Below are 26,619 nucleotides of genomic sequence, written 5' to 3'. Positions count from 1 at the left end.
AATTTCAGAGCTTCAGTAGGACATTTTTTCGCATGCTATTAATAAGCAGTCTTTCACAAAATCTCCATTGTGAAAGGCCAAGATGTCTTGGCAATTAATGAAGTAATTTCATAGCTTACCTCCATTACAGTTTTTGATTCTTTCTGCACCTTCTGCAAGACGTTTTGCGGGGCAGATCTGCAATTTTTTGTGTGCATAGTTCTCCTGTGTATTCATTCAAACTGGAATGTTTAGTGTCATAAAGCCTCTTCAAGTTGAATTCCTTTGGCACTGCAACTTTCCCATTACAAATTAATCATATATTCAATACTCTGTCTTCAATAAAGCTGGATTTGCCTGTCCAAGCCTCATTGAGCCGTCGATGCTCAATATCAATTTTTCGTTTATTTATTTTAGCCATTACTGAATGCAACTACACTGTGAAGTATATTGCCGATGCCAACCTAGTAGTATAAGGAAAATCACCACTCTGATTGGTTCATCTATTATCTCACTGATTTACATCTGGAAAACCAGATTTCAAAAAAACTGGAATGTCATAAACCAATCACTATTGGATTTGCTGGTTACTATTGTTACCTCCTAAAATGAGTGGGCGTGTGTAAAAAAAAAAAAAAAAAAAAAAATAGCAACACTATGTGATAGCTTGGGTTATTCAGTCTATTTAAACAGTAGGTAGGTGTTTATTTTATTTATTTATTTTTATTATTTTTATATAGCGACTTTCTGTTACATGGGATGTAATAAACAAGAACCAAAACGGCGAGTTTTTTTCCACCTTCACTTTACAACGTCATTTAAAGGGGCATTCAGAACAGAAAATAGGAGGCTTTTTTACACAGAGAATTGTGAGAGTCTGGAACCAACTCCCCAGTAATGTTGTTGAAGCTGACACCCTGGGATCCTTCAAGAAGCTGCTTGATGAGATTCTGGGACCAATAAGCTACTAACAACCAAACGAGCAAGATGGGCTGAATGGCCTCCTCTCGTTTGTAAACTTTCTTATGTTCTTATGACAAGGACCAGCCCTACTCAGCCTTACCCGAGCTAAACTTCAGGTAAGTGAAACACGACCACTACTACATTCTGCAGTATTGTGTGGTAAATTTACTACACTCCCGTAGAGTCCCTGAAACTCCGTTCCAGGATTTTTCAGCAGTCTTGCTTGGTTCCCGATACGCTGACCCCTTTCTGTTGGATGGTTGGTTTCCAGGTAAGTATTGCTAGTCGCTTGTTTTTGTAATCCACCAGGTTCTGTGTAGTAGTTATACTTCCAAGGACCTAGGCCCGGTTTACCATCTCCGAAGCTGATTCTAGAGAACAGTGGTAAGAAGACCAGATCGAGGTCCCAAGGTCTTTTCCTTCCTGCTGTGAACCTGCCCTTGGTTAAGCTCCAGGGAAAACACTCCAAATAGAAAAGGGACCATGCGGTTATTCCAGACTGACTACAGTTTGGCTCTCAGTGGAACTGCACAACGTCTTTCCACAGGCTGTGAGTTCGTGCCCAGTCTGGGTTAGACCGTCCCTAACCAAGGGTAAGTTTAGGGTGTGTTTTTACCCACGATCTGCACTTTATATACAGTGTCTTGTCTGGCAGCCTGCCAGCTCAATTAGTGCTCCAGTACTCGCAGCCCTGTGCAGTTTAAACACTCTTTTACACACGCCGCTGTGTACTATACACAGTCCAATCTTATACGCTGTTGGTGTAGATATTATTTTTATATTTAACCCTAACAACAACAATCTTATTTTATGGTGTAAGATGCAACAGTCGCAGTCTCGCTACAACGCCTCGCTGTCCAGGCTTGGTGTTCAAGGCTATAATATTTATTGGTCACAGCAAAATAGACTGCGTGCTCCGCACGGTATTCCAACAGGTGAGTTAACACAGTCCTTATTACTCAGTACTTCCACAGGTGACTACAGCGCCCAATAATAAAAGTGTTCCAGAAGCTTCTGGCTGAGCAATAATAAAAACCAGTGTTTGTTACTCACCACTCCAGGTGTATTCTTTCTGTGCTTTGTTTATGATTTTCCGTTCCCCTGTCGACCCAACAGGTATTTCCCTCAGCAAGACAATGACTGTAAAACCTTTACATTTTCATAGTCCACCCCTCCAGGGTTGCCTTGGAAATGAAACGGTAGTAATCCCTCCAACAATCACTGAATACCCTTCTTTGTCCAATATTAATTGTACTTGTCTTTCTACTCCAACACACGACTGTTTCCACTCCAGTCTACTCCTCCATTAGGACTGTTTCACTTCCTTATATACCCCAGCTACCTGTGTAATCAATCACCTGACTATACCCCAGCAGATCCTGGGAAATGAAGTTCCTACTCCCACAGCCCTAATATGGATAATGGTTCCCTTTAGCTTTTGGTTTCAAGGAGAGGATATCAGGTTCCCCACGTTTCTGACATCCTTTCCTTGCCCCAAAGCCTGACCATTCATCACAATAAATAATTAAAAAAATAATAATAATTGCATAACTCCGGATGTGGCAACAGCCCCAGTCAGCCACAGTGTAGCTGTGCTAGTGATCATGAGCTGCACTGGCAAATATTGAGTCACCCTTTTTATCAATCAGCATTATTTCTACTTCTTTTAGTCATTCAGGGACATAACATACCTAAATGTTTATTATTAAACGAATGTGAGTTTAAATTATTAGTAAGTACACATGTTTCGATATGAAAGCTGAACATTAACACCAGCAACTAAGTTACACATTTTTTATGAAAAATAAATTGTAGCCAACATTTTCACTAAAGTAAAATCAGGCTTGTGTGATTGTAAAATGCCACTTTACTACTGCTTAATGCTTAAGTTAAAAAATAAAAGAATTGGACTTGTTCATGGCCCTGCGGCAGCATTACCCTATTTTTAATTCTAAAATGCAACATTATTTAATAATGGTCTTATACTCTCTCTTCCTTCAGATATTTTTGTGAGTAACAAATATAAAATATATGCCTGTATTTAATTATTAATATTTTGTGCAGTCATCTCTCTGACCGCCTGCCAAGTTCACATTCACTTAACAATGTTTTCTTACTGTTAGTTAACGTTAGCCACGGTGCAGACCTTGGGTCAAACCAACGTGTTCGTGCGTGTAGGGAGAATTTATTGTGATTGTTTATAAATGCGGCCCATCCTCTGAATACTTTTCCATTTTTATATTTTATTTTAAAGATTTTAAAGCAAACCGATGCCAAACACAACAAGGTATAATACATAAATAATGAATGAAAAAATAAATAGTTTGAACCGCCCATATTCAAAGTGGTGGGGCACGTGCCCTTTCTGCCCCATGGGTTAGGTAGGTGCCTATGCTGATATGAATCAGGAGTAAGTTCCAAAGACGAGGGGCATTATAACTAAATGCCCTGGCTCCGACAGAGTTCAAACAAATTTTGGGGACTGTCAGAAAATTCGCATTTTCCAATCTCAGGGAATGACCAGGGACATATGGGGTCAGCAGATCTTGAAGATAAGAGGTCCAAGACCATGTAAGGCCGTATAGGTAATAAGAAGAACTTTAAAATAATAATAATAATAATAATAATAATAATAATAATAATAATAATAATAATAAAAGAAACGTATGAGATGGATGCAGTAATTGTATCAATTAAATATGCGATTAAAACCAAAATGAACTAAGATTAATTAAATTAAGTTAATCAATTAAATTAAGAACATTTGAATTGATATTCATTTTTTTAAATTGCTTGACAGCCCTAATATATATATATATATTTGTTTTTTATTTTTTTTCCCAGTGGGTGTTCTAAATCCAACAATTAGTACTTTTAGTAAATTGGTCGAACAGGATATAGAAACCCTAACAAAGAAAGATATAAGGCCTAAACTCTAATATCTGTGAACAAGAATTAAATGCTATCAAGGAATTGCAAGATAATAAATCCATCATAATTAAAGCAGCAGATAAAGGTGGTTCAATTGTGATTCAAAATAGTGATGCTTATGTAAATGAGACTAAAAGACAATTAAATAATTTGGAATTTTATAAACCTTTATTGTCTAACCCTCATGCAAGAAAGAGATAATATATCTGAGGCACTGGCAAGCAAATCAATCACGCAAAGTCAATCTGAGTTTCTTAAAATTCCACTTTTGCGCCCAACTTTGCAAATTTGTTTATGGGACATTGGGAAAAACAATATATTGATAATTTACTGTTAACTCACTGTTGCAATATGTAGGCATGTGGAAAAGATACATAGATGATATATTGGTTGTATGGACAGGGTCTGAAGTGGATTTACATTTGTTTAAGGATTATATAAATGGGGCTAGACCCAGTTTAAAATTTACTATGGAATACAGCAAGACTGAAATTCATTTTTTAGATTTATTAATTTCAATTTCTGACACTAATACATACATATAAAATCGTATACATATAAAAAATACATATATAAAACTGCAGTGTACAATACTGCAGGCATATGAAAGAAAAGGTTTTTTTAAAAAAATGTACAATTTTTTAAAAGATAAAAAAATATTTTATTTTCATGACGTTTCAGGCAAAAGCCCTTCTTCAGCTGTATAAAAAGAAAAGTAAATACAATGCAGTACACTTGTTGTTATTCAAGAATTGTAATTATACAAAAATTCTGTGGATGACGTCACAATTATTAGAATAGAATGTTAATTCCCAGAGGTTCCAAAGTTCCCAGTTTGAAGATAAACTCTCATTCCTTTGTTTCCGAAGCAACATTTGTTCCATAGCACTGATTGATCACACAGACTGTGATGTCTTCAGCAGTGTTGAAGTGATGGGCTACTGTAAATGCAGTGGTGTTAATGAAAATGCTTCTTAAGTGTTCTACAAACTGGTCTGCTAAACGCCTTTTAGTTTCCCTGATTACAATTTGTTGCATTTCTTGCAGATAATGCAGTAGACTATTCCTTTAGAGGTACATGTACAGTGCCTTGCATAAATATTCACCCCCTTGGACTTTTCCACATTTTATAATGTTACAACCTGGAATTAAAATGGATTTAATTGGGATTTTTACCATTTGATTTACACAACATACTTAACACTTTGAAGGTGCAAAATATTTGTTATTGTAACACAATTTTGGGTAAGTCTCTACCAGCTTTGCACTTCTGGATCCTGCAATTTTTGCCCATTCTTCTAGGCAAAATTGCTCAAGCTCTGTCAAGTTGGATGGGGACCATTGGTGAACAGCAATTTTCAAGTCTTGCAGATTCACAGATTTGGCTGTGTGTTAAGGGTCATTGTCCTGCTGGAAGGTGAACCTCCACCCCAGTCTCAGGTCTCTTGCAGACTGAAACAGGTTTTCCTCTAGAATCTCCCTGTATTTGGCTCCATCCATCTTGCCCTCAATCCTGACCAGTTTCCCAGTCCCTGCCAATGAAAAGCATCCCCATAACATGATGCTGCCACCACCATGCTTCACCGTGGGGATGGTGTTCTCAGGGTGATGAGCAGTGTTGGCTTTGCGCCACACATAGCGTTTTGCGCTAAGGCCAAAAAGTTCAATTTTGGTCTCATCAGACCAGAGAAACTTTTTCCACATGTTTGCTGTGTCTCCCACATGCCTTTTGGCAAAATCCAAACGAGATTTGATATGGTTTTTCTTCAGAAATGGCTTTCTTCTCGCCACTCTTCCATAAAGCCCAGCTTTGTGGAGCGTCCGGGTTATAGTTGTCCCATGGACGGTTTCTCCCATCTCAGCTGTGGATCTCTCCAGCTCCTTCAGAGTTACCATTGGCCTCTTGGTTGCTTCTCTGACTAATGCCCTCCTTACCTGGTCACTGAGTTTTGGTGGACGGCCTTCTCTAGGCAGTCGCGGTTGTGCCATATTCTTTCTATTTTTTAATAATGGATTTAACGGTGCTCCGGGGGATGTTCAAAGTTTGGGATATTTTTTTATAACCCAACCCTGATTGGTGCTTCTCCAGAAGTTTATCCCTGACTTGTTTTGATAGCTCCTTGGTCTTCATGATGCTGTTTGTTTAGGTATGCTCTCTAACAAACTCTGGGGCCTTCCAGAAACAGGTGTATTTAATCTGAGATCATGTGACACTTTAATTGCACACAGGTGGACTCCATTCAACTAATTATGTGACTTCTGAAGGCAATTGGTTGCACCAGAGCTTATTTAGGGGTGTCACAGCAAAGGAGGTGAATACTTATGCAATCAAGACTTTTCAGTTTTTTATTTGTAAATAATTTTGAAAAATATGTAGATTTTTTTCCCCACTTCGACATTATGGACTATTTTGTGTAGATCAGTGACAAAAAATCCTAATTAAATCCATTTTAATCCCAGGTTGTAACACTACAAAATGTGGAAAAGTCCAAGGGGGTGAATACTTATGCAAGGCACTGTAAAATGTTCATGAATGTTGAATGAAGATTTAATGTCTCTAATCTAATCTAAGAAACTAAAAGGCATTTAGCACACCGGTTTGTAGAACACTTAACCTGTCAAAACCCCAGCCCCTCACAGACAATTTCCGCCTGGGGGGCTGTGCCCTTAAATAAATCACAATATCTTCCAAAGTATAGACAGCACAGGCATGGTTCAGGGCTTGAATTCAAGGTAACCCTTTGAGCATCAAGACTAAAACCTCAGGTGTGATAAAAGTCTTACTCAGTACCACACTGGAAGGAGATATCCAGAAAAAATACATAAAAAAACAACAAACGCTTTTCATTTTTTTATGTTCTATAGTCATTTTTTCAACTTGTAGCACATGAAAAGAACCAGATTGTTTTCCAGTGCTTCACCAACATGTCTAATATACTGGGTAAAAATTTGGAACTGTTTGAACAAAGGGATCAAATTCTACAGGAGTTTTTACAAAGCTAAGCCCAAGGGTCCCCTAACCTCTCCAAAAATAAACATTGTGTAAATCTTTATGTCAATTGATATACTAAGTTCTAAAAGGGATGTTATCTTCTGGCACCTCACAGGCTAGCCATTGCCACATGCATTTGCCTTTGAAAGGCTTTTTTTTTTTTCCCCTTATCTCATTCAAGAGGTGGGTGTGTTTGTTTGCACATCGATTACTCTGTGATGGATTGGGTTACAAACAAAGTAAAAGTATGAATGGAAAGCTTATGACCTCCCCTACAACGTGATCAGGGAGATTTTACCGTCATCAAGGTTGTAAGACCAGAGCAGCAAAACGCAAGCTAGTCGACTGCTTTTGTTTTGAATGCATGGGGGTACTAGACACATTGTGAATGGGATATCTCAGCGGTGAAATGACAGATTCGAAAAATTCCTTCGCTGTTTGACGGTAGGAAAACAACGATTTTGATATCGAGTCAGCTTTTTTTCTCTTTTGCTTTTGTAATAATATTAAAAATGAGTTATGAAATATAATATTTACGTGCAGTTCCGTGTTCCGCCCGCGGGACTAGAGGGCGTAAGAGGTTTTAAGAAACATTCACATTAACACCACTGCATTTCCAGTAGCCCATCACTTCAACAGTGATGATCACACTGCTGAAGACATCAGTCTGTTATCTTTTTTGTGTTCCCTATAATTTTCAGCCTCCTCGGAAAAAAACAAGTTGTTCGGAACCTGACAGCAAATAAACTGGCACTCAGCACAGAAGAAAAATTCAGCTCCACAACACCTGATTCCCTGAAAACCACAGGAAACTTGCTGTTTTAAAGTTACAAGTTTAAACTGCTCACTTTTGTTATAATTCCAAGTAAAGACCATTGTAATTGTGGTTTTCTCTGTATTGTCCCACATAATGCAAACCTTGTTTAAATGTTGTTCAGGTTATCAAAGTTGTTACTATTTTAAATACAACTGTTTATGGAGTTCACTCTCTGTCTATTAACTCTCCGACATAAACTAAGTAGAGTAAGCCTCCCACAACAAGCAACACAGAACCTTAGAACTGTGTGGCGGGGTGCCCCGCCCCTGTGCATATTTCTGTGTGTTATGTTGTATGTGGTGTGTTATTGTTGGTGTATATATATATTGGTGCATGGGGTATAAATTGGGCTATGTAGCACGAGTGATTTAAAATGTATATTTGTATTTAGGTACAGGGATTGCACAATCACTCCACGTGCAGACTGAAGTGGGTATTAGTATGGAAGCACAGGGAGCACAATTAGTTCAAGTGCAGAGGACCTGCACGATACTTGTTTGGGTTTGTCCACTGTTTGTTTGTCTGTCTGTCTGTCTATCTGTCTGTCTGTCTGTTTGTCTGCCTGCCTGCCTGCCTGTGTCTGTCTGTCTTGGCCACCACGCCGTTTTGTTTGTTCGGTGTTTCCGTTTTGTTACAATCTTTTATTTTACAATAAACTGGCGCATCAACGCATTCATTCACATTCACTAAATAGCCGTGTCCATTCAGTTCCTGGTCTGACATCACCACACAAGCCATCGTGTCACAAACTGGCCGGAAAAAAAATTGCTCATCAGAGATTATAAAAAATACTACATGGGGTAGGGTGTGATAAATTATAATTTAATGCCCACCCTCGGGTAGGATGCTTGGAAATGTAGTATCCCACCCCTAGGGTGTTCATTAAATTCACACATCACACACTACCCCATGCATTATTCAATATATATTTCCATTGTTGTAAACTGTGACCAGAGAATGTGAGCAGAGCGGAGTGGTGACAAAATTCCGCTCACCACTCTGTGATAATCTCCTCTGCTCCTCTCTATGATAATCTCCTCTGTTCCGCTCTATGATAATCTCCTCTGCTCCTCCTCTCTATGCTGTCTTCCATTCCGCTCCACTGCTTGAGATTCCCAGCCTGCTTCCCTGCTCCAGAGAAAATAGGCACGCTCTGCTCCGCTCACATGGTATAAAATAATGTTTTTAAAGTTTTTTCCCCCCACTGTGTTGCCGATCGCAGATGAAACGATTTAATGTATATTCAGAATACTATTTAATCTTCTTTATTATAATCGCATAGCTTGAGCCAAGTAAAAAAAAAATCCCTAGCTATGATCAGCAAATAAAAAAGCCTACATAAAATGTTCAGAGAAGTTATCTAATTCAATTCGAAGATGCTTTCTCATTATTACTGATTGGTACTGAAAAACTGCATAAACTGAAAATAAAGTAAAAGTAGGGAAATACCATCTTGCAATTAACAGGTTTTTTAACAGGTTCTCATGTACTCACCTATTTCAAACTGCATATGAGTCGTATCAAATTAGCTTTATACTGGGCTTGTTTGTATCTGAATAGGGAGCTCAACACAACCCACGAACACATATGAGTGAGTCTCAACAGGGCTGAGGACCACCCTGTCTGTAGTGAATGAACTATCCTTAAGAGTGCAGAAAAAATAAACCGTGTTCACAGTGCTGTATTGGGACAATAAAGTTTTTAAAAACTTTTATGCAAACTCCCTGACCGAACATGTATTTAAGAAAAATAAAACCGTGCTCAGCAACTAACTCACTCCACTCCCCCGCTCCATATACAATTGCAGCACTCTGCTCCACTCACACTCTCTGACTGTGTTGTTTTAGCCATTTTGAATGTACTTCCAGTCTCTGACAATATAAATATGCACAAAACAGAAAATATAACTTACTGGTTGTCCTTCCTGGTAATTGTCTATGGATACCGACTGTGTTGCCATCATGGTTACTGAAGATACTATGAACACTGAAGCATCATCAGGTAGAACACCACGTATACTGAAAAAAAAATAAATAAACACCCATAAAATCTAGGAAATAGATTTGGAGGTACAGTATAATCAAACTTGACAAAGAGAGTAACAGACTACTTTAAAATGCATGGTTAACTGGTATTCTGTACGTTTGATTTCAGAGAACATTTTCCATTTAAAAAAAAAATATTGTTATTGTTTGAATTATTGTTTGATGTGCAGTGTATATCATTATCCAGATTACAAAAGGTAGAAAATACAATATTATTCTGGATACAAGGATAAAGTCGCAGACAAAAGTATTGGCACCCAGCACTTAATATAAAATCATTCAAAAAAGCATTTACTGAACATTAGCCACTAATTAATATGATAATGACCAAAATACGGAATTTCTGGTAATTTAACAATCTCTATAAAAAGCACTTAAGCAATTTAAAATATTTGTATTGGCACCTTCACATTAAAAGTCTATAAAGATGTAATAGAACTAATTAAAATTATATTAATTGATTGAAAACCATTACACAGTAACTAAGAGGTAATTATTTCCAACATCTGTTGAAGAAGAACGATTTGGCAACATAGCAGATGATGGTCAAGATTAGGGCTGTAACAAAGGGTATATTTTGACTTTCGAAGGTTTGGAGCACATTAATGAAGGAAGGTTCTAACCTTCGATAGTAATGATTTGCATAATTTACTGGTGACGTCACCATAGCTACTCCTTTATATTCGATTGAAAATCCTATTATTTTACAGGTAAGCCATATATTTGAAATAAAATATTCAAATGTAGTTTAAAAATATGTTATATAGAACAGTAATCATGTTTTTATATTTTAAATACAAATAAAAAATGGCCAGTGTTTATGTACACGTACTTGATGCTACCTGTGATACTCATATACATACAGTAAGCTTGCAGTAAGCTTGCATTGCAAGAGTACCTTATTGCGGCCAATTAAAAGAACTACAGCTGACTCAGGCAAAGCAAATATTTATTTACAGTCACCATTCCAAGCAGGTTAACAGTCAGTCTTTTTAACATAAAATTGTTGATTAATTAAAAATACGTAATAAATATAATAATAAATAAACAGCGAAACAGAACAGTAACACTTCAGTTAGAAAATAAATATGGACCTTCAACTATAACAAAAAGTTATAGGAGAGACAGTGCGGCTATGAAAAGCATCCATTAACTAAAATAACTAGTTTTCTTAAAGAACGTACCTTAAACGTTAACTTCAACATCAATGTAGTCTTCTTTTTATTTACTACCTACAAAAAGGTGCAGCAATGAACACCTTGTCTTGTTTACAATATATAATAATGCACATAATTTGCTTGACAAGTCTGGCCAGTTTTGGAAAGAGGTCTTCAGATCAATGGCCCAGAGTCAATTTAGTCTTTTAGGTATTCCTCCAGTTCCCTATCAAGTACGAAATGTAGCCATTACCTTGTGAAGACCCTGAACCTGAATAAAACGATACCAAAACTGCATGCAGCACCTGTGACACAGAAGTTGCAGATTTCAAGTTACTTAAACATTTTATAGTTCCCTCAGTCTTGTATTCATTCGGACCGTTTGGGTTTGCCAGAAGGTGGGCATCAACCATGTGAGCCTGTAGGTCACCGACCTGCTCAGTTCCCAACCCTGTACCTGCCGATCAGGGAATGAGGTTACCGCACGTGTACCGTACCGACCTGGTGCAAGTCAATGCACGTGTACCGTACAGAGGGTACTGTACTGAGTGTATCGTACTGCTCGGTTACATCTCGTTGCAAAGTCACTGATCCAGTTCCCATCATCCCTGGTCCAGTACCAGAGGACTTGGTTTGAGTTTTGAACAGTTTTTTTTTTATAGTACTTGTAAAGATATGTGGTCAAGTGGTGTAACAGTAGTAGCAAAAAGCAGACATCAGACTTGATAAAGTGCAAATAAATTGAGGAATTTATTGCAGCCTCAGTTGAAAGGGCGGATCAAAACAAGTAAATTCCAGATGGCAGTATATATGAAAAACAAACAAAAAAACTAAACAAAAATAAAATAAACAAGGCTGTATGCCTTAGTACTCAGTACACTCCCTATACTTTTCTTTATTTGCTTATACAGAATGTGAAGTACACTGCTACTCAGAACTCTGACCGCTATATCCAGCCACCCCCAAATAAGCTACTGCTAGCTTTATTTATACCTTTCTGGACCCTTTTCTCCTCCCCTGGGCTAAACCAATTCACAAGCCTGAAAATAACATTTAATTTAATTTAAACTTTAAACAAACTTGTTTTAACATCACAGTATTGTCACATCACAATATACATTTGTCACTTCTCAAAATTCCTTCATCCACATCTTCTATAATACAAATACAATAAATTATTATCCTTTAATACATTCCCCATAGACTTGCATTGTGCGGGCTCACGTCTATATCAGGAGGCGTACTCTGCGTGCGCACTCCCTACACTAGCAACTCTCTCTGCGGCTTCAACCAGCGCAGATGCATTTCATGAAAATGGTAAATACTGTTCAGAAACTAACACAATTTTACCATCAGTAATAAAGTAATATAACAACGATAAAACCCCTTAATCAACTCGCTAGTATTTGAATATATCCATTGTACCAAATATGTGCACCTATTCTATACAATGGACACAAACAAGCACCGCATTCGTAAGAAAGAAAAAAACATCTCCAACCAGCTTTTCCTCTCTTTTCCAGGTTCAGCTACCCACACAACGCCCCCTGGAAAACAGGATTCCATGGGAAGTTAATTTTTATGCTATTATTTTTCCTCCCATAGTGCCTTTCTCAGTGTAAATAATCATTTTACCCTCCACTGTTTAAAATCAATATTAACAATAAGGAAGCATTTGCGATTCCCGTTGCTTGATTACTGATAGACCAGTGATGGAGTTTGTGTTTACCACACTCACTCACAGTACTGTGCATGGGGCTGTTACATACAGTACTGTATGCTCCATACATTACTGTGCCGCGGAATTGCTGTTTGTGTAGACTGAGGCAGCAATTTTTTACACTGCATTGCTGTTTGCATCATGCCGGGATTTTATCCTTGTGACGTGCAAGGTCAGTCTCCCAGTGGAGGATAAGCACAGCAGGTGCTCTTCCTGTCTGGGGCCAGAGCATTCCACTTGATAGGGATCTCCCCCATCATCAGTTAAGACATGGCTGTGTCCTCTCCAGATGGCTCTGTGCCAAGGGAGAGCAGACAAATTGCCCGGGGGAACAACTCACGTAAGATGCCGTCTTTGCGGTCCTCTTCATCATCCTCTGCCTCTCTTTCTCCTCTTCCCTCTTCTTTTCCAAGGAAGAGGAAGAGAAAGAGTCACCAGTCTAAAAGATCAGCCGACTCGGAACAAATGGAGAAACTCTGAGCAGCTGTTTCCCAGCAGGGCACAGTGCTTGCTGAGCTGTTGCGTCAGTGCACTGCTCCGCCTGACTCCTCTGTTCCCTTGGAACAACACGAGGGTTTAAGCACGGACTGGCAGCAAGAAGATATGCTGTTCATTGCCGCCTCTGAGGAGGTGGACTCAGACAGTCCATTACTGGCAGCTAGTCTTTTTTGTTGGCAGAGCTTTTGCCGTTGGTTAGGAGCGCCACTGCAAGATTGCAAGTGCCCTGGCCTGCAGATGAGGCACAGAAGCAGTCCATCTTTGAGGATGGGCCTGCTTCGTCTAATCCTCGACCTCAGACAGGCCAACCTGTATCGACGGAGGTTCAAGATGTTGACCATGCACAGCTGTTGCAGTCAATCAGACCAGGCGATTGGTTCACAACAGTGGACCTAAATACACCCCAGAGAATTACGCAATTGCGCCATTAACAGAGAAGGCTAGAGAAAAATGTTGAATCACACTGAGGATTAAGGGAACATTGATCGATTTTGCCAGAAAATGCCACGACAAAGGTCACACATTGCAAATACCATCAAAAGAGAGAGTAAAAGATTTTCTTTGTTTTGCTTTGTACACTGTGAAGGTGGCACCCGATGCGATCCAGAGTGCTCTACCGCCAGGGGAAATTGACATCGACTTGTTTTGGTCTTCAACAGCTGACCGTCTTCCTAATTTGAAAACATTAGCTTTCAGATATATAAATGCAATTCAATCTTGAAATTTAGAAAGACTTTGTTCATTATACTTCAGAAATTCAGTAAAATGTTTCTATACTTTGATACTTGCTGTGAAGGCATTGTAATAACGTGCAATTGAAATGAATAAAATAAAAGGTCTTAGCTGCTCAATAACAGACAGGATCTCCAGCCCTTACTGACAAAATAGAAGAAAAATCAAGAACGAGATGACTGTTTTAAATTTGCTTAACTGCAACAATTTAACCCTTTGCGGTCCATTGTCGGACTGGGTCCGACATTGCAATTATTCCTCACAGGTCCTTTGTCGGACTGGGTCCGACATCATTATAGCAACGCAATAAACGGGTGTTTAGTCGTTTTTTCTCCGGAAAAAGCCGAGAAAACCATTCAATTGCCGAGTGGTAGCGACAGGAGCCGAGACAAGTCGAAAAAAAAAAAAAAAAAGGCGTATTTCATGAATAGTCATACATGGTATCAGGTATCAGATAATGGGCGTTCATAGTAAACAAGCTGGCTAAGTGCGTCAGCGCACTGAGACTATCATGGACATTTGCAGAGCTTTTTTCAGATGTTATAGTAATAAAATAATGACTTGGATCGCATTATTGAGGAGTTTGGTGATAAAACGAGTGATCTGGAGATGATCGATCGGTATGTACGACTATTATTATTATTATTATTTATTTCTTACATAGCTGAACGCTATAGCAAACAAAAGGGTGGGGCGGGGCTGGAGATGCCTAGTGTGTGCTTTGTTGATATGCAGGGCCATTTAAACCCGTTTGACTGTGAAAAAAAATACTTTTAAACAGCGCGTATAAAATTAACTGCACGTGTGAAAATTAATTAGACCTGGCGTGCCTGACGCGCGATTAATAAATGGACCGCAAAGGGTTAAAGAGCCTATGACATGGAATTTGACTTTTACCAAAAACATAAAAAATAATATTAACAGGTCTCATGTGAACATATTAACATTAATTTTACCAAATTATGTTTAATCACCCTACAATTAGCGTCTTGGCAACACGGAATGGTTAATAAAAACCTTTACTTTTAGACTGATACTTAAAATATTTCATATTACCCATAATTGTATAGTTATGTCAGTCCTTTAGTTAAAAATATTGATACATGAATGATACTAGCCAAATAACAGAACGCGGTGGATTGCTACTGGCATGTATTTAACATATCTCTCTATATATACATATGTACAGTATATTAAGGATGTGCATATTTTCATTTTTTATGAATATTACCCCTAATCATAATGCAGAGATGCCAGCAGCTACAATTTTGGAGGTTCTGCTACAGTGCTACGTTGAAGGGGTATGTATAATACTGTAATAGTTATAGGTTATATTTAAATGGTTAATCAATGGGTATTAGTTTTAATAATTAGAAAATCTAAATAACATTTATTGTTAACTGAAAGTGAAACCCAGTACAATGTTTAAAAGTAAATCAATAAGAGTTTGTGATATAGTGTTTCCTAGGGGGAATGTTTTGGGGGGAGCTCAGTTCCGCTAGGGGAGAAAAAAAAGGGTGTGTGGCTTGTGGTGGTGTGATCACGTTATGCGTTGAGAGAACAGTCCGTGTGTAAAAATCACCTTGTTGAAGACAATATCTGGAATGGACTTACAAACCCACACAAAGTCTTACAAAGTGGTAGCAGCGGTGTCTGTATATTTCAGCGTCTTCAGGAGGTGAATCAATATGCAGTGTGTGGCTGGGAAGTGCGAGTCAAAAAAAAATTAAAAAATGCATTTATTACTAGCTTGCAAAGACTTTTTTGCAACATTAAACTGTTTAGGAAAATACTAAATACCCACTGATAATGTCACTGCAACGGGACGGTGAAAGCACGACAAGCACACAGCACAGCAGACGGGAAAAGGCGTAACCCAACGCAATTAGCTGTCAGCTTGAATTACCACCACCATTTCATGGTAGTAGCTCGCAAAATTTTCATACGGGGATACAGAGATTTGAGATTTGTGTTCAGGCGCCATATGACAGCAGTGAGAAAACACTAGCAAAACTCCTTCCAGCACGTTTAGATGGTGCAGCATTAAAAATATAGGACAGTTTATCATCAAGTGAGCAAAATGATTATACTGTAACAAAGAAGAAGCTTGAATCGGTTTTCAGTTGCAAGCAAGATATTCTTTCTTTTCAAAGCTCTGTTAAAGCTAGACCCCGTCAGCCAGAGTAGCCATTAGATGTGTATGCAGCCAGGGGCTCCCGAGTGGCGCATCCAGTAAAGGCGCTCCACGTGGAGTGCAGGTTCTTATGTGTCCTATAGTCTGGACGCCGCAAGTTCGAGTCCAGGCTATTACTTTGCCAACCGAGGTCGAGAGCTTCCAGGGGGCGGCGCTCAATTGGCCGAGCGCCGCCCGGGGGGAGGGAGGGTTAGGTCGGCAAGGGTGTCCTCGGCTCACCGCGCACCAGCGACCCCAAGGCACCAACTAGAGGGGAGGCATGCCTTGATTTAGTCTTTTCAAATAACAAAGACAGAATAACTAAAACAGAGGTCAGAGAGCCATTGGCAAACTCAGACCACAACATGGTCTCATTTGAAGTGATTTTTAAAATCCTAAAGCTAAGGTTTACAATTTTAGAAAAGCAAACTATGAAGGTATGAAACAGAGACTAACAGAAGTAAATTGGATAAAATAGAGAAAACATCCACAGAAAAAGGTAGTACTAGAGGCGCAAAACAATTACATCCCAAAAGTAGACAAATCTAAATCTAAAACAAAATGGCCAAAATGGTTTAATAGATCAATTAAAAAAAATATTCAGCGAGAAAAGGCACTTTACAGAGTGTTTAAAAAGGGACCAAAAATAAAGTACACAGAAAGAGTACTTGGAACTGCAAACACAAATCAAAAAGGAAGTTAGAAAGGCCAAGAGAGAGATAGAAATGAACATTGCTAAGGGGGCTAAAACCAATTCCAAAATGTTTTTCCAATATTATAACAGCAAGAGAACATTCAAAGAGGAGGTTAAATGTCTAAGAGATACAAATGGCAAAATAATAGACAAAGAAAAAAATAGCAAATATAGTAAATGATTACTTTTCACAAATTTTTACAAAGGAGGATACGGAAAACATGCCCCATATGTCGACCTGTTCCTATTAGCATAACAGAGGCAGAAGTGTTAAAGGGACTAGGAGCTCTTAAAATTCTCAGTGTAAAAAAGTGCCTCCTATTTTCTGTTCTGAATGCCCCTTTATCTAATCTCCATTTGTGACCCCTGGTTCGTGTTTCTTTATTCGGGTCGAAAAAGTCCCCTGGGTCGACATTGTCTATACCTTTTAGAATTTTGAATGCTTGAATCAGATCACCGCGTAGTTTTCTTTGTTCAAGACTGAATAGATTCAATTCTTTTAGCCTGTCTGCATACGACATGCCTTTTAAACCCGGGATAATTCTGGTTGCTCTTCTTTGCACTCTTTCTAGAGCAGCAATATCCTTTTTGTAACAAGGTGACCAGAACTGAACACAATATTCTACGTGAGGTCTTACTAATGTATTGTAAAGTTTTAACATTTCTTCCCTTGAATTAAATTCAACACTTTTCACAATATATCCGAGCATCTTGTTGGCCTTTTTTTATAGCTTCCCCACATTGCAAATGGCAATTATGTATTTTTATTGATAATAAAATTACAGAAAAGGCGGCAAAGAAAAGTTCACTATCCACAGCTCTATACAGCTGACCTCATTACGAAAACATATTGGCATTTTTTAATTCTTGGTGACTAAAACGTACAGTACTGATGCTAATTAATAAAGAATAATAAAACGCTTACCTAATATCAGTGTGATGGATGTCCCTGCTTGTTACCACACAAATCAGGGAAATTGGAGAGAGCTTCACTCGCAAAACATTTTTGGCGTTTTTAATCTGACGGTATTTCGTCTTGATCGCCCTTTGCTAGTAATGTACTAGTGTTGAGCCAACAATCCATATTTTTTCACTGGATTGAAAGTGATGTAACTTAAAAAAAAGGATGGTGAGTAAGTAGATTCAAGAAACTGCACAGAGTCCTTTTCTTCAGTCAGTTGTTAGGTTTATTGAAATATGCAGGGAGCCTGGTCCCAGGTACAGGACACAGAATACTCGTTCTTACAATTGTTGCATGACATTAAATACCCTTCTGCATAGGTGTCTCTCTCCTCCTCTTTCTCTGACACTTAACCAATAGAAAAGGTACAACTCATTATCCTGTTGCCATATATTCCATTTTGTGTGAGTGTGTGTATGTGTGTGTGTGTGTGTGTGATCTAGTGTGAAGATCTCTGAACTCAGTGCTTTCTTCAGACCCTGGTGTCACATCTGGTTTTTGTCATCTTCCTTGTTCCTATCTCTCCGATTTGCCTAAGACCCTTTGATCCCAGTATTATCTCTTTTTGGATCTCTCTGAAGTCTTAGAGCCTGGCTCTTCGGTCCCCTTGAAAACTAGCTTTATGACCCCGTCATAAACCAGCTGTATTTTCTAAGCAAAAACCTGTTAACTAGTTTTATACCCCAGTGGACTCCCGAAGGGCAAACTTCTTTCATGTCAGGGCTGGAGATCAAAGGACTTATTTATACAGCCGTGTGCTGCTGGCCAGCCATTTGGGGTAACTTCTCTACCACATCTACTTCCAATGTGCAGTTGTTTAAGTATAGTTAAATGTTAGCTTGCGTGGTTCAGGGGGCGTGGAGCTGGGTGCTTCCAATCTTTCAATCTCCCAATTTTCTAATTTCCTGTTAATTAGCATCTATTTTCTATTTAAGCCCTGATCACCTGCACCTTTTCTGTCTAGTGTTTCGTTTTTGTAGCAAACGCTCAGACGCCGTCGTTTCGTGCTCCACCGCTAAATATCTAAACTTCGTTGCCTCGCTCTGCAGGTCATTTCTCTGCACAGCGCTGCCAAGATATATTATCAATCATTTTCCTACCTGCTCAGGTGATCCTTCTTTTCAGACAGCGTCTCTTTTCGGCTTCAAGAGCTCCAACGTTTGTCTTTCCTGTTCCATCCAGCAACAGCGCCGTTCAAGCGCAGCGTCATTACTCAACCTGTCTGCAACTTTTTCAGAAAGACTGGTCCTCTGCTAAACTTTCAAGCTCCTTCGACAAGACATCGACATTCACGTTGTCAGCGATTGCCCTACTTTAAATCTATTAAATCCACCATTAAGCTTTGGCTGCGGAATCTCTCTTTACTCCTCGCCTGCAATCAGACGCCCCTCCCCTGCTCCAACAGAGCCAGCACAGTTACCGTTCCATCGGAAGATCCTGCCCTGGACCTCCATTAGCTACGTTCAACCTTTTAAAAGACGTATCCTGCCCACTTTAACCAGTGTCGGCTCGTGGTTTGACTGGTCACAACATGCTCCAACGATAGTGCTGCACTGCAACTTTTCCACCGGCGCCTTACAGACCACGGTTACCACGGTAACGCCGTCATTGAGTGACTGCGGGGAGTGGTAAGTTGTCATGGTGACCAGGCAGCTTCATCAGGCTCTGCGTGCTCTGTGCTTCAGTACTGCTGTCTTCCGGCTTCCTGTTGCTGCGCTTTCACAACTGGTGGAGACGAATTCAACGCGCCGAATCATGACCTCTAAGTACTGCGTTTACTTATTTATATACATGACTAACTGTCCTAACATCTCTAGAACATTTATTATTTAAATCTAAGGGAATAAGCAAATGTTGTTCTACATAGACAAGGATTTTAATCGTAATAACTTCATAGATTCTACCCTGCTTCACTCAAGTCAATGGTTTAATTCCAATCATAACCTCTGGATGGCAGTATAATACCACAAGTTCTCTCTCTATATATTAAACGAGTTTGGTATCGCTACGAAGCTCGGACACTACTGCTTTTCTATTTATTCTCGCAGTTATTCTCGGGAGTTCCACTCCTGCCTCATCCTTTGTCTATCTATATCAACTGACATTCTTCAATTTCAACTCTACCTGCCCCCCCCCCCCCCCCCACCACCCTTCGAGGACATGGTCATGAAGCCACGCACTTGTCGGCTTTCTGAGATGCTCCGAATCTACCGTCACATTAACTTCCAGCTTCCCTGCACCAGGCTTCCATCCCAGTGACCTCTTCCTGTTCCCGGATTCGTGCTTCCTCATCTGGCTTCTCTCCTTCAAACCGACAAATTTCACCAAGGCACTTTATTCAACCTTCAAGTTTTCATTTCAGCAACGTGAGCTGCCAGTCAGAAACGGAAACCATGTCCTACAACTATCATCATTTCAGTCAAGTGTCCTCCTACCCTGCGATTAGACAATACACTCAGACTGTTCCCGACCAAATCAATAGATTTTGCAATAGCCTCAGAGCAACGCATTCTTTATCCTCTCAGGTTCTACAGCGGCCTCAGCTCTATGCATTCTTCATCTCTGGCTTTATCTAAATCACTTTTCACTCAAAGACCAATATCCACCGCATTCAGCAAATCTCTGTGCTCTACAGCAGACCACCACACTACCGATGGCAGTCCACCGTTCACCATTACAGATCACTGCTTCAGCAGATCTCTGCGCTCTGCAGCAGACCACCACACTCTACCAATGGTAGTCCACCATTCACAATAACAGATCACTGCTTCAGCAGATCTCTTTCTGCAGCAGACCACTGCTCATCATTGACCGCGCTTCATCGTTACTTCTTTAGATCTCTGCACCGTTCAGCAGATCCCGTCCTCTCTGTTAATTGCTCCTCACTGCAGCAGATCTCTGCTTCCTCTTCAGATCTACTCACTATTATAGCATGCAAAGTTGCTTTAGTTTACAGTTTAAATCTGTACCTGCACTACTCCAGAGCTTCCAACGCTTCCGCTTTCCTCCAATATGCAGATCACCACAGCATTCCACAACCAAGGCTAATGCTAATCCCCATCTAATCAAAATACGAGGTGCTTGACCTTCTCAGCAATCTATTCGGATGTCCTCACATCCTCTCAAATATTACAGCATTAATGCATGGTGAGAGACGTGGTATGAGACTGGAAATCCGTCTTGATTATGAGTTAAGGAGTTCCACTACTAGGAGAATGACTGGAGTTGTGAAACCCAATCTCTGAACGTGAGTTCACCTTTTCCATTTCAAGCGGACAGGATAGTAGCAGACCGCTGATCGATCCTGTATTAACTAACACATAGGATGGTCGACATCTCCTCTCTTCCCTTGTTTCCAGAAAATGGAGCACAAAGGGTGCTGAGCTTCCCCAGCAGTCAATTTACAATGTTCGTTCAGTTCCAGCCGCTACCTCAACCCTCAATTCCAGCTCCCCTTCGGCCTCTACTTTCGGTATCCAAGTTCCGTCAGCTGGTCCCGTCTGCTGCCCCCCCCCCCCCCCTCCAGACTCCCCAGCTTCATCAGCTGCTATTTGACTGAATCCTACTCTCAGTAACCTGCTTCAATCTGCTCCGCATTTCATGTCTGCATCCCTCGCCCTTCTTCGAGAGCTTCATATTCGACAGCTTGATCAGCGTGTTCAGCCTTCTGTGCCCAGAATCAGATTCATCCTATTCCTTCAAACAAAACCAGATCCTGGCTTTCATCATCCATGGTAGGGATTCTCTCTCTCTCTCTCTCTCTCTCTCTCTCTCTCTCTCTCTCTCTCTCTCCCCCCCCCCCCATTTTCTCCATACCAGCAGTTCGCCTGACCCTTCGTGAGATTCTTAAGAGCCTTCCCTTCTGCCTCCCCTTCCCGCCTGTCTACATCAATGAACATTCTCTGTTTGCTCATTCTACTCTTCGGAAATGCCACTTCACCCCATACAAGGATCTACCTATGGAGATCATCTGCATCTGAGCCCTCTTCTGTCTTCTCATGAGCTCATAATCCACAGTTTCTTCTACTTCTAATTTTACTCCATCATTCAGTTGTGTACCTCCACGACGGATCCATTTCAGCGTGGTCACTTCATTCAGCGGTCAAGCAGAGTCCCCTATCTGCCCATTCTTTTCAATGTCAAGGTATTTCTCTGCATCTCAGCCTTCTTCAGTCTCCTCAGAACTCGAAGTTTCTTCTGCTTCTAATGTACATCATCATTTGGCCGTACCTCCAAGATGGATCAATTTCAGCATGGTTAGTTCATTTAGCTGTCAAGTAGAATCCCCTATCTTCCCTTCTTTTCAACATCAAGGTATCTCCCCAGCAAGAAACCTTAACCCCCCCTGCCCCCTAGACCCTCAGTTCATTGATTCCTCTCACTCCTATCACCTCTCATCGCTTGTTCTCAACCCACATCTCCACCCTCCAGAGCAAGCCTCCTTCCTCAACCCCCCCCCCCCCCCAAGGACCCTCAGTTAATTGATTCCTCTCGCTCCTATCATCTCTCATCACTGGTTCTCAACCCACCTCTCCACCCTCCAGAGCAAGCCTCCTTCCTCTACCCCCCCCCCCCCCAGGACCCTCAGTTAATTGATTCCTCTCGCTCCTATCATCTCTCATCACTGGTTCTCAACCCACCTCTCCACCCTCCAGAGCAAGCCTCCCTCCTCTACTCTACCCCACTCCTCGGATCACTCGTCACTGGATCTCAACCTACCTCGCCTCCAGAGCACGCCTCCCCTACCCCACCCCCCAAATCATTCTGTAGGCACAGCCCCCTCTGCTGCAGGGGCCAACATCAATCACAGTCAGATCATGAGTATGGGGAGTTGGCCCTCTTCTGCAGTGGATTCTTTCATAAAGTTGCAGCCCATTTTAAAATCGCTAGCATGCCCGGAGTGGGGGCTACCTGTCTGCCGGAGCCACCAGAGGTTTTCCCCTAATTGGCCTCAAGGGGTTTTTTCCTCTCCACTGAGCGGCAGGTATACACATAGTCGCATCCTACTAACAAATTACTAATCTCCCTCTGTTTGTCCTGTTTGTCCTTCTGGTCTTTTGTTTATGTTATGCGTAGGCATGTACTGTCTCTTGTTTGTCGCACGGTGTGGGAGTTTTCGTGAGGTGCCGGGGGTCCATCCTTTGGGGGGCAAGTGAGTCTCACTTCCCCGACCTCAGGGCTAGGCATCCGCCTCCCTTACCTTCAGGGGGGTTCTCACCATGTGAGTCAGAGCGGACCCCCGGCCAAACTCTGTCCTGTCGCAGCTCCTGCGCTCATCTTGCCTTACTCGAGGCTCTGTTCTATTCTGCCTCTCTTTCAGGACGTGGTCACTCGTGCTGAGTCCTATACTAACCTCAATGCTTTGTCCTTATTTCAGGTCCCAGGCAGCGTGACGTCTCGGCCTATCAGGGGTTTTACGAGCGCCTCTTACAGAAGTCTCAGATGCTGGGTACCTCTCCAATCTCCTCTCGAGGGGCGGCTTTTCAAGTCATAACCCTCATTAGTGTTTTCGGTTGCTGGGTCCTCTGCCCCTGGGATGTGTCGGCATCGTCGCCCTCAGTCAGCGACCTCTTTTCTATCCTGTCCTCGATTGCTGGGTCCTTCGCCCCTGAGATGTGTCGGCATCGTCGCCCTCAGTCAGCGATCATCTTGTCTATCTCATTTCGGTTGCTGGGTCCTCTACCCCTGGGATGTGTCGGCATCGTCGCCCTCAGTCAGTGACCACCTTCTGTCCTACTAACAGCTCCTTGCTGCTTCTTCTGCCTTACTCTTCAACCCAGCTCACGCCCCGTGAAATATACGTTAACTTGGTGTTTTTCTCAGCTCTCTGCTACCATCCATTGCTCAATGAAGCTGCTTGCTTGCTCGGAGTCAATGCAGTGCAAGTATCTATATACCCAGAGTATATAGCCAGCTTTCATCTATCACAGCAGTGCTTGCATTTTTAGAACTAACAGTTTTTTCTATCCAATGTTAAATCACTTTTCAGAAAAATAACATGAATACAGCCGTCATTCCTCATGCGTAGCAAACTGCTATTCAATACTTGTTCCATGTTTTCCAACAGAAAGCTAAAAACTCTCACACCAGATGTAACGGCTTGTGAAACTAGAACGCATGGCAATACTTTGGTTTCTGATTGGCCATACATTATGTATTTTGAATTGAACCAATAGTACTTAAGTTACAATAAACTTTAAATCGGATGATTTGAAAAAATATATATATCGACTTGCAGGCACGAACGCACACAGGAAATAAAATGAGTTAATGACTAGGCTTTTAGTTTTTTGTTTTTTTTTAATCCCAAAGACAGACTGCAGTAACCGCCCAACTGTTTATATGACATTTAAACAACAGGGTTTATTTATAACGTACATATTTCATATGTAAATTAGCCATGTGTGCACTGAACGCTCTGTTACAGTACAGCAGTCTGGTGTTAGAGATTAAACGTTAAAAGTTTGCAACAGTGGTACTAATTAAAATGCGATTACCATTTCATAATTTTTCTCGCGTACTCCAGTTTGAAAACCGCTGCATTAGAAGAAACCACATTACCAACAGATACAGTTTAATAGTCATATTTAAATGCCATTGTCCTGACTGGTAATTTCTTACCTGCCAGCTGCCCCTTTATTTTGACATTGCCATATCAAAAATGGCTTCTTTTTTTTGGACATTTTTCATTCTTAGCCCCCAAGTAAATATTCTGAACAGTTTTCAAAGCAATTGTTGCTTTATTTTTACAACACACGTTGATGTTGTTGATATGATAAACATGTATATCTCCTTCAGGTACTGTATTGAATTTTTTTCAAGGCTAAACGATGGCCCGTGTTACACAGAACACTAAAATTAAAATGTCAAATATACAATATGTATTTCGTTGTTTTTGTGGATTTGCTATATTTTAATACTGCACATAATGGTATGGTTTTGAAAATGCTACTTACCAAAACCATGCTGCACGTGAACTGTATTACATAATAATTTCCTTTATTCCAATTCCAGTGGTGTTATCTCAGTGCAAGATGTATTATATACAGTGCTGTATAAAATCACATACACTGATTTTATATACATATATATATATATATATATATATATATATACAGTGCCTTGCGAAAGTATTCGGCCCCCTTGAACTTTGCGACCTTTTGCCACATTTCAGGCTTCAAACATAAAGACATGAAACCGTAATTTTTTGTGAAGAATCAACAACAAGTGGGACACAATCATGAAGTGGAACGAAATTTATTGGATATTTCAAACTTTTTTAACAAATAAAAAACTGAAAAATTGGGCGTGCAAAATTATTCAGCCCCCTTAAGTTAATACTTTGTAGCGCCCCCTTTTGCTGCGATTACAGCTGTAAGTCGCTTGGGGTATGTCTCTATCAGTTTTGCACATCGAGAGACTGAAATTTTTGCCCATTCCTCCTTGCAAAACAGCTCGAGCTCAGTGAGGTTGGATGGAGAGCATTTGTGAACAGCAGTTTTCAGTTCTTTCCACAGATTCTCGATTGGATTCAGGTCTGGACTTTGACTTGGCCATTCTAACACCTGGATATGTTTATTTGTGAACCATTCCATTGTAGATTTTGCTTTATGTTTTGGATCATTGTCTTGTTGGAAGACAAATCTCCGTCCCAGTCTCAGGTCTTTTGCAGACTCCATCAGGTTTTCTTCCAGAATGGTCCTGTATTTGGCTCCATCCATCTTCCCATCAATTTTAACCATCTTCCCTGTCCCTGCTGAAGAAAAGCAGGCCCAGAACATGATGCTGCCACCACCATGTTTGACAGTGGGATGGTGTGTTCAGGGTGATGAGCTGTGTTGCTTTTACGCCAAACATAACGTTTTGCATTGTTGCCAAAAAGTTCGATTTTGGTTTCATCTGACCAGAGCACCTTCTTCCACATGTTTGGTGTGTCTCCCAGGTGGCTTCTGGCAAACTGTAAACGACACTTTTTATGGATATCTTTAAGAAATGGCTTTCTTCTTGCCACTCTTCCATAAAGGCCAGATTTGTGCAGTATACGACTGATTGTTGTCCTATGGACAGAGTCTCCCACCTCAGCTGTAGATCTCTGCAGTTCATCCAGAGTGATCATGGGCCTCTTGGCTGCATCTCTGATCAGTCTTCTCCTTGTATGAGCTGAAAGTTTAGAGGGACGGCCAGGTCTTGGTAGATTTGCAGTGGTCTGATACTCCTTCCATTTCAATATTATCGCTTGCACAGTGCTCCTTGGGATGTTTAAAGCTTGGGAAATCTTTTTGTATCCAAATCCGGCTTTAAACTTCTCCACAACAGTATCTCGGACCTGCCTGGTGTGTTCCTTGTTCTTCATGATGCTCTCTGCGCTTTAAACGGACCTCTGAGACTATCACAGTGCAGGTGCATTTATACGGAGACTTGATTACACACAGGTGGATTCTATTTATCATCATTAGTCATTTAGGTCAACATTGGATCATTCAGAGATCCTCACTGAACTTCTGGAGAGAGTTTGCTGCACTGAAAGTAAAGGGGCTGAATAATTCTGCACGCCCAATTTTTCAGTTTTTTATTTGTTAAAAAAGTTTGAAATATCCAATAAATTTCGTTCCACTTCATGATTGTGTCCCACTTGTTGTTGATTCTTCACAAAAAATTACAGTTTCATATCTTTATGTTTGAAGCCTGAAATGTGGCAAAAGGTCGCAAAGTAGTATCGTGCCCTTATAGGCCTTCTGGCGAAATGGCCAAGAGACAGTTGATGCTTAACACATACTGAATTATTTTGGGGCTGAATTTTAGCATTTTTTGCCCCTCTCAGACTCTGACCTTTCCTCCCTGCTCCAGGGTCACAAACCCACCACGTGTGCCCTGGACCCCCTCCCCACTCACCTCTTTCAAGCTGCTGCTCCTGCTCTACTTCTCTTCATCTCCTCCCTTCTCAACACATCTCTCCT

The 26,619-nt window shown here is 40.6% G+C and overlaps 1 protein-coding gene across 5 annotated transcripts in view; it reads right to left on the bottom strand.

The window, feature by feature from the left end:
* The window catches only part of LOC117406669 (homeobox protein PKNOX1-like), a 149,320-nt gene that overhangs the window by 106,794 nt on the left and 15,907 nt on the right, over nt 1-26,619 (bottom strand). For 2 of the 5 annotated variants that reach the window (XR_009329347.1, XM_034010884.3), the window contains exon 2: nt 9,595-9,700. Coding sequence is in view for 3 of the 5 variants with exons in the window: in XM_034010884.3 (XP_033866775.1) it covers nt 9,595-9,645 (51 nt within the window). In the remaining 2 variants the exon portion in view is untranslated. Of the gene's footprint in view, nt 1-1,995; nt 2,225-9,594; nt 9,701-10,911; nt 10,983-18,762; nt 19,800-26,619 lie in introns of those variants that run through there. The other 3 variants (XM_059028749.1, XM_059028750.1, XM_059028751.1) reach the window with 3 other exon arrangements.

Source organism: Acipenser ruthenus, chromosome 8 (assembly GCF_902713425.1).
Source record: "Acipenser ruthenus chromosome 8, fAciRut3.2 maternal haplotype, whole genome shotgun sequence".
NCBI classification, from domain to species: Eukaryota; Metazoa; Chordata; class Actinopteri; order Acipenseriformes; family Acipenseridae; genus Acipenser; species Acipenser ruthenus.
The sequence above is the reverse complement of the archived record's forward strand: the minus strand, read 5'-3'. Positions and strand labels throughout refer to the sequence as shown.